Below are 16,295 nucleotides of genomic sequence, written 5' to 3' on the forward strand. Positions count from 1 at the left end.
GAAAATAAGACCATTTTTTCGGACAAACTGTGTCGCTATTATCGAACGCGCCCCTATTTTCGGACCGCCGGGTACAGGACCTGTGCGCTGGCCCACTCTGTCCGCGTCCCCGCGCAGGCGCCGTGAGCAGTCTAGCTTTGTTTATGCTTGTGTGAACACTAACCTGCGATCTCATTCACACATTTTACGATTATTTAATTGTGTTTAGTGCTTGTGGGGCTGTGAAATAAGCTGTCATGGGCCCAAAGAAACTTGCTAACGGTACCCCTGTGGTAAAGAAAGTGAGAAACACCATAGATGTGAAGGAAATAATACAGAAGTATGAGATTAGAGTAAGACTTGTTGAGCTTGCCAGGATGTACAGAGGACTGTGGACAGTTATTTTGCGAGACAGAAACAGACGACTGTGGACAGTTATTTTGTGAGACAGAAAGAGACAACTGTGGACAGTTATTTTGTGAGACAAACAGATGACTGTGGAGTTATTTTGTGAGACAAACAAATGATTGTGGACAGTTTTTTTTGAGACAGAAACAGACGACTGTGGAGTTATTTTGTGAGACAGAAACAGACAACTGTGGAGTTATTTTGTGAGACAGACGATTGTGGACAGTTATTTTGTGAGACAGAAACAGAGGACTGTAGACAGTTATTTTGTGAGACTGGGGTCCAATGACTCAAGCTGGTCCTAGTGGCATTAAAATACAGAGAAGGGAAGCAACCCCAGAGAGGGCTTTAATACCGGAAGTCCTCATGGAGGGGGATTCTCCTTCCAAACATTAACCCCAACTCCCTCTCTTCTCCTCCCTATCTTCCAGATGCCATCACCAATCTTCAATAAAGGTAAGTAAAAATGTTATTTTATATTACTATACATAATTAAAGACTATAGCATTTGTTGTGTGTATGTAAAACTGTAATTAATCTCTATAAAATGTATTTTTTTGTGTGAATATTTTTGGGTTTCTGGAACGGATTAATTGTATTTCCATTATTTCTTATGGGAAATGTTGCTTCGAATTTCAGACCTTTCAAATTTAGAACTACCTCCTGGAGCGGATTAAGTTTGAAATTTGAGGTTCCACTGTATTACATTTTTTTCCAAGTCCACTTAAATAATATTTTCTGAATCTTGTGATTCAGTCACAGGATTAAATTGTGGAAGATTATTCTACAAGTCTTGCCATTTCTTTGCAATAAATGGACAGACTAAGGGTCTGCAGCTGTGGCAAGGAACAGTTCTCTGATGAAATGCTTCCCAGCTCCATCTGCCTGACTATGTCCCTGGACAACAACACAAAGAAGATATGAGATAGCCACTGGATTTCAATTTGGAAATTCAAATATTTTTATTGTTTTTAAGATACTGGAAATTAAATATCTGTATATCAAAAATGTGTTATCCAACAGTTATTGATCTGAAGCTGATACACTCAATAGATATACTGCATTTGTGAAGTAAAACAGAGGTTTCCAAGGTGCAAATGGACCACATTCTGCAATAAGTACCAGATGAGCTAGGTTGTGATGACTATGTAAGTACTTGGGTCATTGGTACTAACAGCCTGGCTGATCAGGAAGTCTACAATGAAGTCTGACCTCAAGCTGAGCTTTAACCCTTAAACTGTCCAAATGTAGATCTATGTTTACTCGCATAACGCTCTGAACATAGATCTATGTTTTTTCTTTTACATTTGAAAGCATGTAAAATAAAATGTAGAGCTATATTCGGAGCGCTACGTGAGTGAACGTAGATCTATGTTTGGACAGTTTCAGGGTTAAGAGTAGAACAATTCATGAAATTTCTCAAATAAATCAACCCCTATGATGAAAGACCTACAAAAATAACAAATGAACTGGGTCAAGTAAATTACAACAATCCTGAAGGGGAAAAAATTAACTAGTAAACTTGTTTCCATTGACAGTGATTTTAAGACATCATTAAAAGGCAAAATACTGTACCAAAATTGGAAACAACCAAAAGCTACTCTTATGTTCAAAACTATTGTCTTGTTAGTTTAACATAGCTGTTGGGGAAGCTAATAGGAACCATCATTCACGACATAACTGTAAAATCTCTGGAAGACTCCATCTTATTAACCAGTAATTAACATGGATTTTTTTTATAAAAAATCTGCCTAATAAATTTATTATATTACTTTATTTATATACAAATCGCTACTACAAAGTCCTCAACGATATACTGTAGTTCTAAAAATACTCACTTAAAAAGGGAAGATTTTACAAGAGCCTAGGTCTAGATAATTCTTTGGGCTGAAAACTCAAGTTAATTGTTCTATTCTATACAACAGATACGTACAATAATTACTGTAATGAAATACTAAATATTGTGGTGTACAGGGACTTTTTCACACCGCCTTCTTAAGTTTGGGTTGTAAACAGGCTTATATTTCAGCAAGGCAGCTGTAGCACTTGTATCTATAATGCTCCAGTGTCTTGGTGTTAATGTGACATGGTGTATGGAGAAGGCTGAAGGCAGTGGAGATGTCATGTCTGAGGGCAATGTGTTATGTGAGTATTACACAGAGAATTCATAGCTTGGAGATTAGATTAGAGGTGTGGGGTTACTAAAGGTATTATCCAGAGGGCTAAAGAGGGGTTGTTGAGGTGGTTTGGACATCTAAAGCGGATGGAACAAAATAGAATGACTTGGAGGACGTACAAATCTGTAGCAGAAGGAAGGCAGGGTAGAGTCGTCCTAGGAAAGGTTGGAGGGAAGGGGAAGGGGGGTAAAGAAGGTTTTGTGTGTAATGGACTTAGACTTTCAGCAAGCATGCATGAGCCTGTCACATGGGAGTGAGTGGAGGCAAGTGGTTTTTATAACTTGACATGCTGTTGGAGTGTGAGCAGGATAACTTTTATGAAGGGATTCGGGGGAAACTGGTTAGCCAGACTTGAGTCCTAGAGGTGGAAAGTACAATGCCTGCACTCTGAAGGAGGGGTGGAGATATGTTGCAGTTTTTGAACTGTAGTGTCTGCATGCCTCTGGTAAGACAGTGATGAAATGAGTGATGATGAAAGTGCTTTCTTCTTTTTTGGGTCACCCTGCCTCAGTGGGAAACAGCCAATGTGTTATAAAAAAAAAAAAAAAAAAAAAAAAAAAAAGAGGTGTCATCCCTCCCTTATATACCCTAGCAATGCCTCAATAGAATACTAGGGAGCTGGTCCCATGTGTATGATAATTACGTACCCCTGCTGAATAATTAAGAAGGTAATACTGGTTGGTCAGGGAGATATCCCTAATAATAATTTTGTAAGTGGTATGATGTATCAGACCTAGTAGGTAATATATATTGTGGGTTAGGAGTGGAAACTTCTAATCGGTGATATATTACATGCAAACAATCACCTCCATGGGGAAGTGGAATAAGAATCTTTCCTCCGTAAGCCATGCGTGTTGTAAAAGTCAACTAAAATGCCGGGAACAATGGGCTAGTAACCCCTTTTCCTGTAAAGATTACTAAAAAGAATAAGAAGAAGAAAATTGTCAAAGTGGGAAGTCTGAATGTGCGTGGATGTTGTGCAAATGATAAGAAAGAGATGATTGTGGATGTTATGAATGAGAAGAAACTGGATGTCCTGGCTTTAAGTGAAACAAAGCTGAAGGGGGTGGGAGAGTTTCAATGGAGAGGAATAAATGGGATTAGGTCAGGGGTTTCAAATAGAGTTAGAGCTAAAGAAGGAGTAGCAATAATGTTGAAGGATAAGCTATGGCAGGAAAAGAGGGACTACAAATGTATAAATTCAAGGATTATGTGGAGTAAAATAAAGATTGGATGTGAAAAGTGGGTTATAGTAAGCGTGTATGCACCTGGAGAAGAGAGAAGTGTAGAGGAGAGAGAGAGATTCTGGGAAATGTTGAGTGAATGCGTGGGGAGTTTTGAATCAAGTGTGAGAGTAATGGTGGTTGGGGATTTCAATGCTAAAGTGGGTAAAAATGTTATGGAGGGAGTAGTAGGTAATTTTGGGGTGCCAGGGGTAAATGTAAATGGGGAGCCTTTAATTGAGCTATGTGTAGAAAGAAATTTGGTAATAAGTAACACATATTTTATGAAAAAGAGGATAAATAAATATACAAGGTATGATGTAGCACGTAATGAAAGTAGTTTGTTAGATTATGTATTGGTGGATAAAAGGTTGATGGGTAGGCTCCAGGATGTACATGTTTATAGAGGGGCAACTGATATATCGGATCATTATTTAGTTGTAGCTACAGTTAGAGTAAGAGGTAGATGGGAAAAGAGGAAGGTGGCAACAACAAGTAAGAGGGAGGTGAAAGTGTATAAACTAAGGGAGGAGGAAGTTCGGGCGAGATATAAGCGCTATTGGCAGAAAGGTGGGCTAGTGCAAAGATGAGTAGTGGGGGGGTTGAAGAGGGTTGGAATAGTTTTAAAAATGCAGTATTAGAATGTGGGGCAGAAGTTTGTGGTTATAGGAGGGTGGGGGCAGGAGGAAAGAGGAGTGATTGGTGGAATGATGAAGTAAAGGGTGTGATAAAAGAGAAAAAGGTAGCTTATGAGAGGTTTTTACAAAGCAGAAGTGTTATAAGAAGAGCAGAGTATATGGAGAGTAAAAGAAAGGTGAAGAGAGTGGTGAGAGAGTGCAAAAGGAGAGCAGATGAAAGAGTGGGAGAGGCACTGTCAAGAAATTTTAATGAAAATAAGAAAAAATTTTGGAGGGAGTTAAACAAGTTAAGAAAGCCTAGGGAAAGTATGGATTTGTCAGTTAAAAACAGAGTAGGGGAGTTAGTAGATGGGGAGAGGGAGGTATTAGGTAGATGGCGAGAATATTTTGAGGAACTTTTAAATGTTAAGGAAGAAAGGGAGGCGGTAATTTCATGCACTGGCCAGGGAGGTATACCATTTTTTTAGGAGTGAAGAAGAGCAGAATGTAAGTGTGGTGGAGGTATGTGAGGCATTACGTAGAATGAAAGGGGGTAAAGCAGCTGGAACTGATGGGATCATGACAGAAATGTTAAAAGCAGGGGGGGATATAGTGTTGGAGTGGTTGGTACTTTTGTTTAATAAATGTATGAAAGAGGGGAAGGTACCTAGGGATTGGCGGAGAGCATGTATAGTCCCTTTATATAAAGGGAAAGGGGACAAAAGAGATTGTAAAAATTATAGAGGAATAAGTTTACTGAGTATACCAGGAAAAGTATACGGTAGGGTTATAATTGAAAGAATTAGAGGTAAGACAGAATGTAGAATTGCGGACGAGCAAGGAGGTTTCAGAGTGGGTAGGGGATGTGTAGATCAAGTGTTTACATTGAAGCATATATGTGAACAGTATTTAGATAAAGGTAGGGAAGTTTTTATTGCATTTATGGATTTAGAAAAGGCATATGATAGAGTGGATAGAGGAGCAATGTGGCAGATGTTGCAAGTATATGGAATAGGTGGTAAGTTACTAAATGCTGTAAAGAGCTTTTATGAGGATAGTGAGGCTCAGGTTAGGGTGTGTAGAAGAGAGGGAGAATACTTCCCGGTAAAAGTAGGTCTTAGACAGGGATGTGTAATGTCACCATGGTTGTTTAATATATTTATAGATGGGGTTGTAAAAGAAGTAAATGCTAGGGTGTTCGGGAGAGGGGTGGGATTAAATTATGGGGAATCAAATTTAAAATGGGAATTGACACAGTTACTTTTTGCTGATGATACTGTGCTTATGGGAGATTCTAAAGAAAAATTGCAAAGGTTAGTGGATGAGTTTGAGAATGTGTGTAAAGGTAGAAAGTTGAAAGTGAACATAGAAAAGAGTAAGGTGATGAGGGTATCAAATGATTTAGATAAAGAAAAATTGGATATCAAATTGGGGAGGAGTAGTATGGAAGAAGTGAATGTTTTCAGATACTTGGGAGTTGACGTGTCGGCGGATGGATTTATGAAGGATGAGGTTAATCATAGAATTGATGAGGGAAAAAAGGTGAGTGGTGCATTGAGGTATATGTGGAGTCAAAAAACGTTATCTATGGAGGCAAAGAAGGGAATGTATGAAAGTATAGTAGTACCAACACTCTTATATGGATGTGAAGCTTGGGTGGTAAATGCAGCAGCGAGGAGACGGTTGGAGGCAGTGGAGATGTCCTGTCTAAGGGCAATGTGTGGTGTAAATATTATGAAGAAAATTCGGAGTGTGGAAATTAGGAGAAGGTGTGGAGTTAATAAAAGCATTAGTCAGAGGGCGGAAGAGGGGTTGTTGAGGTGGTTTGGTCATTTAGAGAGAATGGATCAAAGTAGAATGACATGGAAAGCATATAAATCTATAGGGGAAGGAAAGAGGGGTAGGGGTCGTCCTCGAAAGGGTTGGAAAGAGGGGGTAAAGGAGGTTTTGTGGGTGAGGGGCTTGGACTTCCAGCAAGCGTGCATGAGCGTGTTAGATAGGAGTGAATGGAGACGAATGATACTTGGGACCTGACGATCTGTTGGAGTGTGAGCAGGGTAATATTTAGTGAAGGGATTCAGGGAAACCGGTTATTTTCATATAGTCGGACTTGAGTCCTGGAAATGGGAAGTACAATGCCTGCACTTTAAAGGAGGGGTTTGGGATATTGGCAGTTTGGAGGGATATGTTGTGTATCTCTATACGTATATGCTTCTAAACTGTTATATTCTGAGCACCTCTGCAAAAGCAGTGATAATGTGTGAGTGTGGTGAAAGTGTTGAATGATGATGAAAGTATTTTCTTTTTGGGGATTTTCCTTTTTTTTTTTTTTGGGTCACCCTGCCTCGGTGGGAGACGACCGACTTTTTTTAAAAAAAAAAAAAAAAAAAAAAAAAAAATCACCTCCATTACTAAGCTCATGAAATCTGGTCATTTTCTTTTTTAACACACCGGCTGTCTCCCACTGAAGCAAGGTGACCCGAAAAAAGAAGAAACTATTCATGAAGTTTTTCCTCTTTTTACATTTATTTAGTATATACAGGAGAACAGGTTACTAGCCCCTTGCAACTGGCATTTTAGTTGCCTCTTATGATATGCTCAGCTTAAGGAGGAAGGTTTCTTTTCCACTTTTCCATGGAGAGACAGTGATCATATATGGTGACAATCTCACACAGGGATGTAAAGTATAGTGATATCACAATATATGGTAGGTATGAATGACTTATGTCAAGACTTAATGTAATGAAGTTTTCCATCTTCAAAGAGCTGAATAACCATATTAAATTTTTTAATAAAATCTACATAAAGAAATGGAATGCACTGTCTCAAATTCCAAGGAACTACTGGGTACTTAAACTGAGACTTCTCTGCATATTTGGGTTTCCAGAAAGCCTTTGATGAAGCACAGTATTACATAAAAGACAGTTAAATAAAATACAGTTGTACTGTATAAAACATTCTTTGGGCTGGGAGCAATGACTACCTCTATCTCTCACCAATAAGCAGCAGCAAGTAGTTCTGAATGGTAAAGTATCCAAGTGGATAAAAATAACAAGTTCCTTAGGTATCAGTCATTGGCTCAATACTTTATAGCTTATTTAAATAATCTTCAAATAATATAAACATAGAGTATTGTATAGTTGGTCAATGACAACATCTGTGACTGACTGCAGAAGCATTCCAAGGGGCTTGGATAAGTTGATACTGTGGTTGGAGACAAAGAAAAGTAACTTCTGTGTAGAGAAAGGTACTACAATTTGACTCCAATAACAGAAAACACTTATATAGTATAAAATGTTTGTAAGCCAATAGCAGAGATAAGAAAGAAAAACCCTAAGAGTAGTAATTAGCACATCAGCTGAACACAGCAATGTCTAGCAATGAGCAACAAAGTTGAAACAATGCCAGGTTTTCTATCTACATTTTTTTAGGAATCATCAGTAACAATGCTGACTCCACCACGTGCTTGCTAGACCTCACCTTGAATATGTCTAGATTTGCCTCAAATTACATGAAAGATGAAGATTAAACCCAGAGACATACAAGGCAGGGGTTTGGGGTGGCTGCCTCTTTCCTCTGGGATATTTGCTGTTTAGAGGGACATCTAAACTGTCGTATCTGCGTGCCTCTGGCAAGACAGCGAGTGTGAATGATGGTGAAGGTGTTTCCTTTTTCAGGTTACTCTTCCTCAGTGGGAGACAGCCAGCACGTTAAAAATATATCTTTCTTTCAACGTACCAGCAGTATCCCACTGAGGTGGAGTGGCCCAAAAGGAAAAACAAAAGTTTCTCCTTTTAAATTTAGTAATATATACAGGAGAAGGGGTTACCAGCCCCTTGCTCCCGGCATTTTAGTCGCCTCTTACGACACGCATGGCTTATGGAGGAAGAATTCTGTTCCACTTCCCCATGGAGTTAAAAATATATCTATATATATAAATAACCCCAGGGGGAAGAGGCAGCCACCCCAACCCCCTGCTTCACATGTCTCTGGGTTTAATCTTTGTTTTCATGTAATTTGAAGACCAAAACTAGACATATTCAAGGTGAGGTCTAGCAAGCATATTGTGGAGTCAGTACTATTCCTGATGCTTCATAAAAAAATATAGGTTCTTGAAGCTTGCAAAAAATGAAATAATATAAAAACATACCTGATCAATGAGAATTGGTCTTTCTTCATCTGGTGTTGTAAAGGCTGTTGAACCAGAGGTTTGTCTTTCAAAGAAGCAGCAAGACTTGTAGCTGGATGTGCTAGCACTTGATATTTGTCTGCTGTATGACACTGTGTTCTTATCTGCACCACTACCTCCCATTTCTGTTATTTCATATTCAGTCACCAAAACTCCCTGTTTGTTCTCCACAGCTAGTGAGGAGGGCACTGGCTTGGATCTTAGGATATTCAGAGTATTTTTATTTTCTGTAGTACCATGAAATTCTTCACAGAGAACCTTTTGCTTAATAGCAGCAGCCTGAGTACATCTATCTCTATATTGGGAATGTGCATCTTTCATACTATGAGGAATAATATTGCCATTGCTGTCATCTCCACTTGCCTTTAAGTCATCAACAATGCTTTTTTTTCCACTTCCACCTTTTTGAGTTGCAGAAATATCTGCTAAAGTTTCTATATTTGCATTAGGGTCTTCAAAACTTTGTCCCATATAAGATGATACTTGTGGAAGTGTGGTATACCTTTCAGATGCTAAATTGGCATTAATGTCATCAGCTGCAAACAACTGACTGTCTTTCTCTGAGTTTCCATTTTCATCATCCTCTTCATTAGCTACTGGAAAGTTGGCATTAGCATCTTGGTCTGTAGAAGGCACCCTATCACTATTGCCTATGCCAAAGTCTTCTGTAAACACTTTACCATTTCCTTCAGCTACCAGTTTCTGCCTTTTTAAACTCTGCTCTCCAAATATCCTAGATGTCGAGGACTGACCTTCAACATCTTTTGTCAGAAGTCTATATTCACCCTCTGTCTTGTCACTCATTATTCCAAAACCTTCAACCCTGTTACAAGCAGATTCTCCAACTGTACTTAAAACTGGCATAAATGTTGGCCCTTTTTGTTTTTGTATATTAAAATCCTCTGACCTATCATAAAGCACAGCATCAATAGAACTTTTTCCATATACAGAGGAAAACTTATTCTCATGGTAATTTTTTTCACAGTTTACAAATCTCTTTTGGTCAGTCTCAAAATCTGGGAGATTTTCATCATGAGGTGTATCTATAAAGTCAGATGAGGTACTCATCAAGGATGGTGTCATATCAGAAACTGATAAATCTTGATTAGGACTTTCCTTGACAAAATCAATATGGCATATATTTTCTCTTACAAGATTCTCATTTATGTTTGACTGTCTATGTGCATCTATTCCTGCTTCAATATTCATTAGGCTTTTAGGTAGATGTCTGGGATGGGCATTCTGCTCTAAATGTGAGACAATGGGTAATAGACATTGCTCATTAAATGGTGATGTGTCTTCTATTCTCTCTATTGTAATACATGTTTCTCCCATTCCAGTCTCTGCTGCCCTCTGTGACTTGGCATTGTCTATATGTTTTTGACAGGATGACCAGTCACTTTGGAGAATAAACTGCTTGCGAGCTTCACTAAGCAAACATCGCTGTACTTTCCAGTGAGCAAGAGCCTCACTACGCTCAGCAGCAAACATTCTTTTGTGATAATAAGATTCCATTTTAGCCCTGGGGGAAAAATAGTAATGTAATATTGTAATGAAAAGATTACAAAGAAATTTTAATTTCTTTTAAGAAGGGTGCACTATATAGGGAACAAGTTAATTTGAATCAAAGATTAATTTTGAAAAAATAAAACAAAATGCCATTTATCCTTTGCTAAGGCATTGGAAGTTGCAACTATTTCTTTACTTGCCTTTTTGCAAGTTTTACAGAATAAATTCAATATACAGTAAGTCCTTACTTAACGTTGTTTCGTTCAAGGTCATTTCATTATAATGATGAAAAAATAACCGATTCCTGGCCAGGGCCAGTGTCTGTGCGGAGTTTACGCATTCATTGTTGAACTTCGTGGTGGTAGGAGGTTCTCCTTACAATTTTTGCTTTATAAACATTTATTCCTTGATTTAACCTGTTGCAATGAATGCTAAAAGTTGCACTGTGCACCCCTGACATTTATATCAATTAGCCTATGGTAAAATTGGTTTCGTTATATGGCGTTTTGCTTGAAGTGGCAGTTTTCAAGACCCTGTTGATGATGTTAAGTGAGGACTTTATGTACTGGAAAAAATTGAAGAAATAATTTCTTTAACCCTTTCAGGGTCCAGAGGCCAAATTTCGAAGTGCGCACCAGTATCAAAGAATTTTCAAAAAATAATTTTATTTTTTCTTGTGAAATGGTAGAGAATCTTTTTCTGAAGGTAATAAAACAAAAAGTACAAAGTTTAATGGAAAACTGACGAAATTATGCTCTCACAAATTTTGATGTGTCAGTGATATTTACGTATCGGCAATTTTGCCAAATTTGACTCCCATTTTAGGCCAATTACCTTATTCCAGTTGATCAAATTCTTAGTTATTTCATTAGTATTACTTTTATTCTATTGAATGAGCACAAGAAATTGCCAACTCAGCTGTTTCAACTACAAAATAAAGTGATAGGAAATTGGTAATTTGGCTAATTTAGTACAAAGTTCAAAATATTCCAATTTCATAATAGGGTCCAGAATAAACAATGTAGGCATTCCTGGCACTAAACTAACATTTCTTCCATTCATTAGTTATGTTTTCAGGCTTTACAAATTGTGATTTTTAATTCGCATAATGAATTTTTATTCAAACCAAAAAATATAAGATTTACTGTCATGCAATATTATAATAAATGTATAAATAATATCAGCACATTTGTGAATATATATTAGACCCACCAGCTGGCGTGTATTAGACGTGTGAGGTCATTTGTTTACTCCTGAACATCGGTAAAAATTTAACATTTCCGCTACTTTGAGCTCAGTTTCAAGCCATTTTCAATACTAAAACCAATCAAAATCATCTCTATTTCTGTAATATACCTTCCATTCTATCAAATGAGACCAAGAAACTGCAAATACAACTATAAAAAACATACGAAAAAACACTGCAAAGTTGCTGTTTTAATCGAAAATTACGATCTAATTTTGTTCTCTCATTATGCACTATGTGCTGCAGGATTTGTTTTATGTGGTGCACACATACCAAAAAAGACGTATTCTCTCATATCTAGGCCCAAATTCACCGCTCACAGCTTATCAGAGTGAGCTGAGCTCATGGCATAGATCTACAGTTTGGACACAACGTAAAGCCATAGATCTATGACACAGACCCTGAAAGGGTTAAATAAAAGCATAACAAAATACTGGCACAGGAAGATGGCACAAATCAAATGACTAGCTAGTAAGATATCATATGCAGAATACTGATATAGTAGGTTCTGTATGTATGGAAATACTGTATGTAACTATCACTACCATTATAATATTAATTTTGCATAATTGCTGTAATATGAGCAGCATAGTGATATACTGTACTATGCTGTATATAATTTTTTTTTTCAACAAACCGGCCATATCCCACCAAGGCAGGGTGGCCTAAAAAGAAAAACGAAAGTCTCTCTTTTTAAATTCAGTAATTTATACAGGAGAAGGGGTTACTAGCCCCTTGCTCCCGGCATTTTAGTCACCTCTTACAACACGCATGGCTTACGGAGGAAGAATTCTGTTCCATTTCCCCATGGAGATAAGAGGAAATAAACAAGAACAAGAACTAGAAAGAAAATAGAAGAAAACCCAGAGGGGTGTGTATATATATGCCTGTACATGTATGTGTAGTGTGACCTAAGTGTAAGTAGAAGTAGCAAGACGTACCTGCACTCTTGCATATTTATGAGACAGACAAAAGACACCAGCAATCCTACCATTATGTAAAACAATTACAGGCTTTCGTTTTACACTCACTTGCCAGGATGGTAGTACCTCCCTGGGTGGTTGCTGTCTGCCAACCTACTACCTGTATATAAATACCCATCAATAAAAATGATTGAAAATGTTTGTACCTAAACTACAGTGAATCAATAATGATTATTTTTTCAACTCTGACTATAATTCACATCATCATTTTACAAACTGATAAACATGGAAAGATAGAATTAAATTATGGAAAACATAGAGAAGGGAAAATGCTAAATGCAGAAAAGGATGAGTAGGAAAGAATATGATTAGATCCATACAATATCACATGCCTAAACAAATACTTTCACTACAATGTTTACCTAACTAACCAAGGGCATAAGATAAGAACTGCTAAAACAATGGCTTGTGGACAGGAAAATAAAATCTGATAAAAAAAAAAAAAAAAAAAAAATTATATATATATATATTCTAAGTAGAATAATATTCAAGGTGGGTTGTCACAATGTTCCATTTTGGAGCCTCTCAGCCTATCTTTTTTTCTAATATACCACACATGAAAGATACTACTTGAAATATTTCAACACACAACTTCAAATTTCCTAAAGACAAAATTTACCAAATATATAAAGATTTATGAAAGAGTAGCCCTCACAACAGACACTGCATCCAGAGGAAATTATCAATATAAGCTAGAGTGTAATTATATAACTGGTAAAATTACTGGTGCTACTAATACACAATATTACAGGTTATGTAAATACAGTGGTACCCAGAGTTCCGAACAGCTCCCATATCGAACAATTATGTAAGTGTGTTATTGTAAGTGCTTTTGTAAGTGTATTTTTGGGGGTCTGAAACGGACTAATCTAATTTACATTATTCCTTTTTTTTTTTTTTTTTTTTATTATCACACTGGCCGATTCCCACCAAGGCAGGGTGGCCCGAAAAAGAAAAACTTTCACCATCATTCACTCCATCACTGTCTTGCCAGAAGGGTGCTTTACACTACAGTTTTTAAACTGCAACATTAACACCCCTCCTTCAGAGTGCAGGCACTGTACTTCCCATCTCCAGGACTCAAGTCCGGCCTGCCGGTTTCCCTGAATCCCTTCATAAATGTTACTTTGCTCACACTCCAACAGCACGTCAAGTATTAAAAACCATTTGTCTCCATTCACTCCTATCAAACACGCTCATGCATGCCTGCTGGAAGTCCAAGCCCCTCGCACACAACACCTCCTTTACCCCCTCCCTCCAACCTTTCCTAGGCCGACCCCTACCCCGCCTTCCTTCCACTACAGACTGATACACTCTTGAAGTCATTCTGTTTCGCTCCATTCTCTCTACATGTCCGAACCACCTCAACAACCCTTCCTCAGCCCTCTGGACAACAGTTTTGGTAATCCCGCACCTCCTCCTAACTTCCAAACTACGAATTCTCTGCATTATATTCACACCACACATTGCCCTCAGACATGACATCTCCACTGCCTCCAGCCTTCTCCTCGCTGCAACATTCATCACCCACGCTTCACACCCATATAAGAGCGTTGGTAAAACTATACTCTCATACATTCCCCTCTTTGCCTCCAAGGACAAAGTTCTTTGTCTCCACAGACTCCTAAGTGCACCACTCACTCTTTTTCCCTCATCAATTCTATGATTCACCTCATCTTTCATAGACCCATCCGCTGACACGTCCACTCCCAAATATCTGAATACGTTCACCTCCTCCATACTCTCTCCCTCCAATCTGATATTCAATCTTTCATCACCTAATCTTTTTGTTATCCTCATAACCTTACTCTTTCCTGTATTCACCTTTAATTTTCTTCTTTTGCACACCCTACCAAATTCATCCACCAATCTCTGCAACTTCTCTTCAGAATCTCCCAAGAGCACAGTGTCATCAGCAAAGAGCAGCTGTGACAACTCCCACTTTGTGTGTGATTCTTTATCTTTTAACTCCACGCCTCTTGCCAAGACCCTCGCATTTACTTCTCTTACAACCCCATCTATAAATATATTAAACAACCACGGTGACATCACACATCCTTGTCTAAGGCCTACTTTTACTGGGAAAAAATTTCCCTCTTTCCTACATACTCTAACTTGAGCCTCACTATCCTCATAAAAACTCTTCACTGCTTTCAGTAACCTACCTCCTACACCATACACTTGCAACATCTGCCACATTGCCCCCCTATCCACCCTGTCATACGCCTTTTCCAAATCCATAAATGCCACAAAGACCTCTTTAGCCTTATCTAAATACTGTTCACTTATATGTTTCACTGTAAACACCTGGTCCACACACCCCCTACCTTTCCTAAAGCCTCCTTGTTCATCTGCTATCCTATTCTCCGTCTTACTCTTAATTCTTTCAATTATAACTCTACCATACACTTTACCAGGTACACTCAACAGACTTATCCCCCTATAATTTTTGCACTCTCTTTTATCCCCTTTGCCTTTATACAAAGGAACTATGCATGCTCTCTGCCAATCCCTAGGTACCTTACCCTCTTCCATACATTTATTATTCCTTATGGGAACAAATTCATTTGGTAACGGCACTCGAACAGCCTTCTGGAATGAATTATGGCTGAAACTCTGGGTACCACTGTACAGTTAAACATCAAATAAACAAATCCACCATTTAATGAATTTTAGAAACTACAGGTAAAAAATTGGCTAGGCAAACACTGAAATCAGACAAAATAAAAAAAATTTGTAGATTCCAAGTTTTGTCCATAGCAATAGTGTCCAGTAGTCTTCCGAATCAATGCACCAAGTCTGACAATTCTGATGTTTGTCCAGTATGGACCAATGTCTCCTTGTCCAGGACCTATCTGTTTTTCATTGTTCCCAGAGCCATATACTGCCCTCATCAGTCTGTGCTCACTCTTGCATACACTCAGTCATTCAATCTCCAAATTTTCCCTGGATTTAGTGTTTTGTGTGACTTTATTAACCCTTTCAGGGTAGAGGGGCCCTCTCCAAAACTCGTTCTCTGGGTCAAAATTTTTTTGGAAAAAAAAAAAAATTATTTTTTCTTATGAAATAATAGAGAATCTTTTCCCGATCATAATGACACCAAAAGTATGAAATTTGATGGAAAACTTATGGAATTATGCTCTCGCAAAGTTAGCAGTCTCGACGATGTTTACGCATCAGCAATTTCGCTCACTTTGAGCCCCATTTTCGGTCAATTCCTGTGTACTAGTCAACAAAAATCATATTTATTTCGCTAGAACTCCATTTTCTCTATCAAATGAGTACAATAAACCACCCATTTACCAATTTCAACTATCCAATAAAGTGGTTAGAAACTGGCAACTTTGCCAAATTTCACACAAATTTCAGAAGATGCCAATTTCCAAATAGGGTCCAGAATAAATAAGACAGACATTCCTGGCACTAAAATAACAAGTTCTCTGTTCATTAGTCACATCCCCAGGCCCCTCTTACATTTCTTTTGCTTTCCACTTTGAATTTTTATTCTCACAAAAAAATAGAAGATTTACTGTTATGAAGACTACTGCATTAGTGTAAATATGGTATAAATAATATCAGCGCACTTGTGAAAGAGTATTAGACTCACCAGTTGACGTGTATTGGACGCTTGGCATGATTTGTTTACTTTTGAACTTTGGTAAAAATCGAATATTTCTGCTACTTTGAGCTCAATTTCAAGGAACTTTTCATTGTGAAACCAATCAAAATCATCTCAATTTCAGTAATATGTCTTTCATTCTATAAAATGAGACCAGGAAAACTAGAATACAACCATAAATACAATACGAAAATACAGTGCAAAGTCGCTGTTTTAATCCAAAAACACGGTTAACGTTTTTTTTTTCTTGTTACGCACTGTGTGCTACAGGATTTTTTTTATATTGTGCACACTGACCACATAGACCCATTCTTTCATATGTAAGCCTACCAGCTTTCTTCCACT

At 37.9% G+C, this 16,295-nt stretch overlaps 1 protein-coding gene across 8 annotated transcripts in view; it reads right to left on the reverse strand.

Moving 5' to 3' along the window:
* Positions 1–16,295, reverse strand: part of LOC128693175 (gamma-tubulin complex component 6) — a 464,079-nt gene that overhangs the window by 99,891 nt on the left and 347,893 nt on the right. For all 8 annotated transcript variants that reach the window (XM_070089457.1, XM_070089462.1, XM_070089461.1 and 5 more), the window contains one exon: positions 8,555–10,115. In XM_070089457.1, the coding sequence (XP_069945558.1) occupies positions 8,555–10,115 (1,561 nt within the window). The remainder of the gene's footprint in view (positions 1–8,554; positions 10,116–16,295) is intronic.

This window comes from Cherax quadricarinatus, chromosome 28 (assembly GCF_038502225.1).
Source record: "Cherax quadricarinatus isolate ZL_2023a chromosome 28, ASM3850222v1, whole genome shotgun sequence".
NCBI lineage: Eukaryota > Metazoa > Arthropoda > Malacostraca > Decapoda > Parastacidae > Cherax > Cherax quadricarinatus.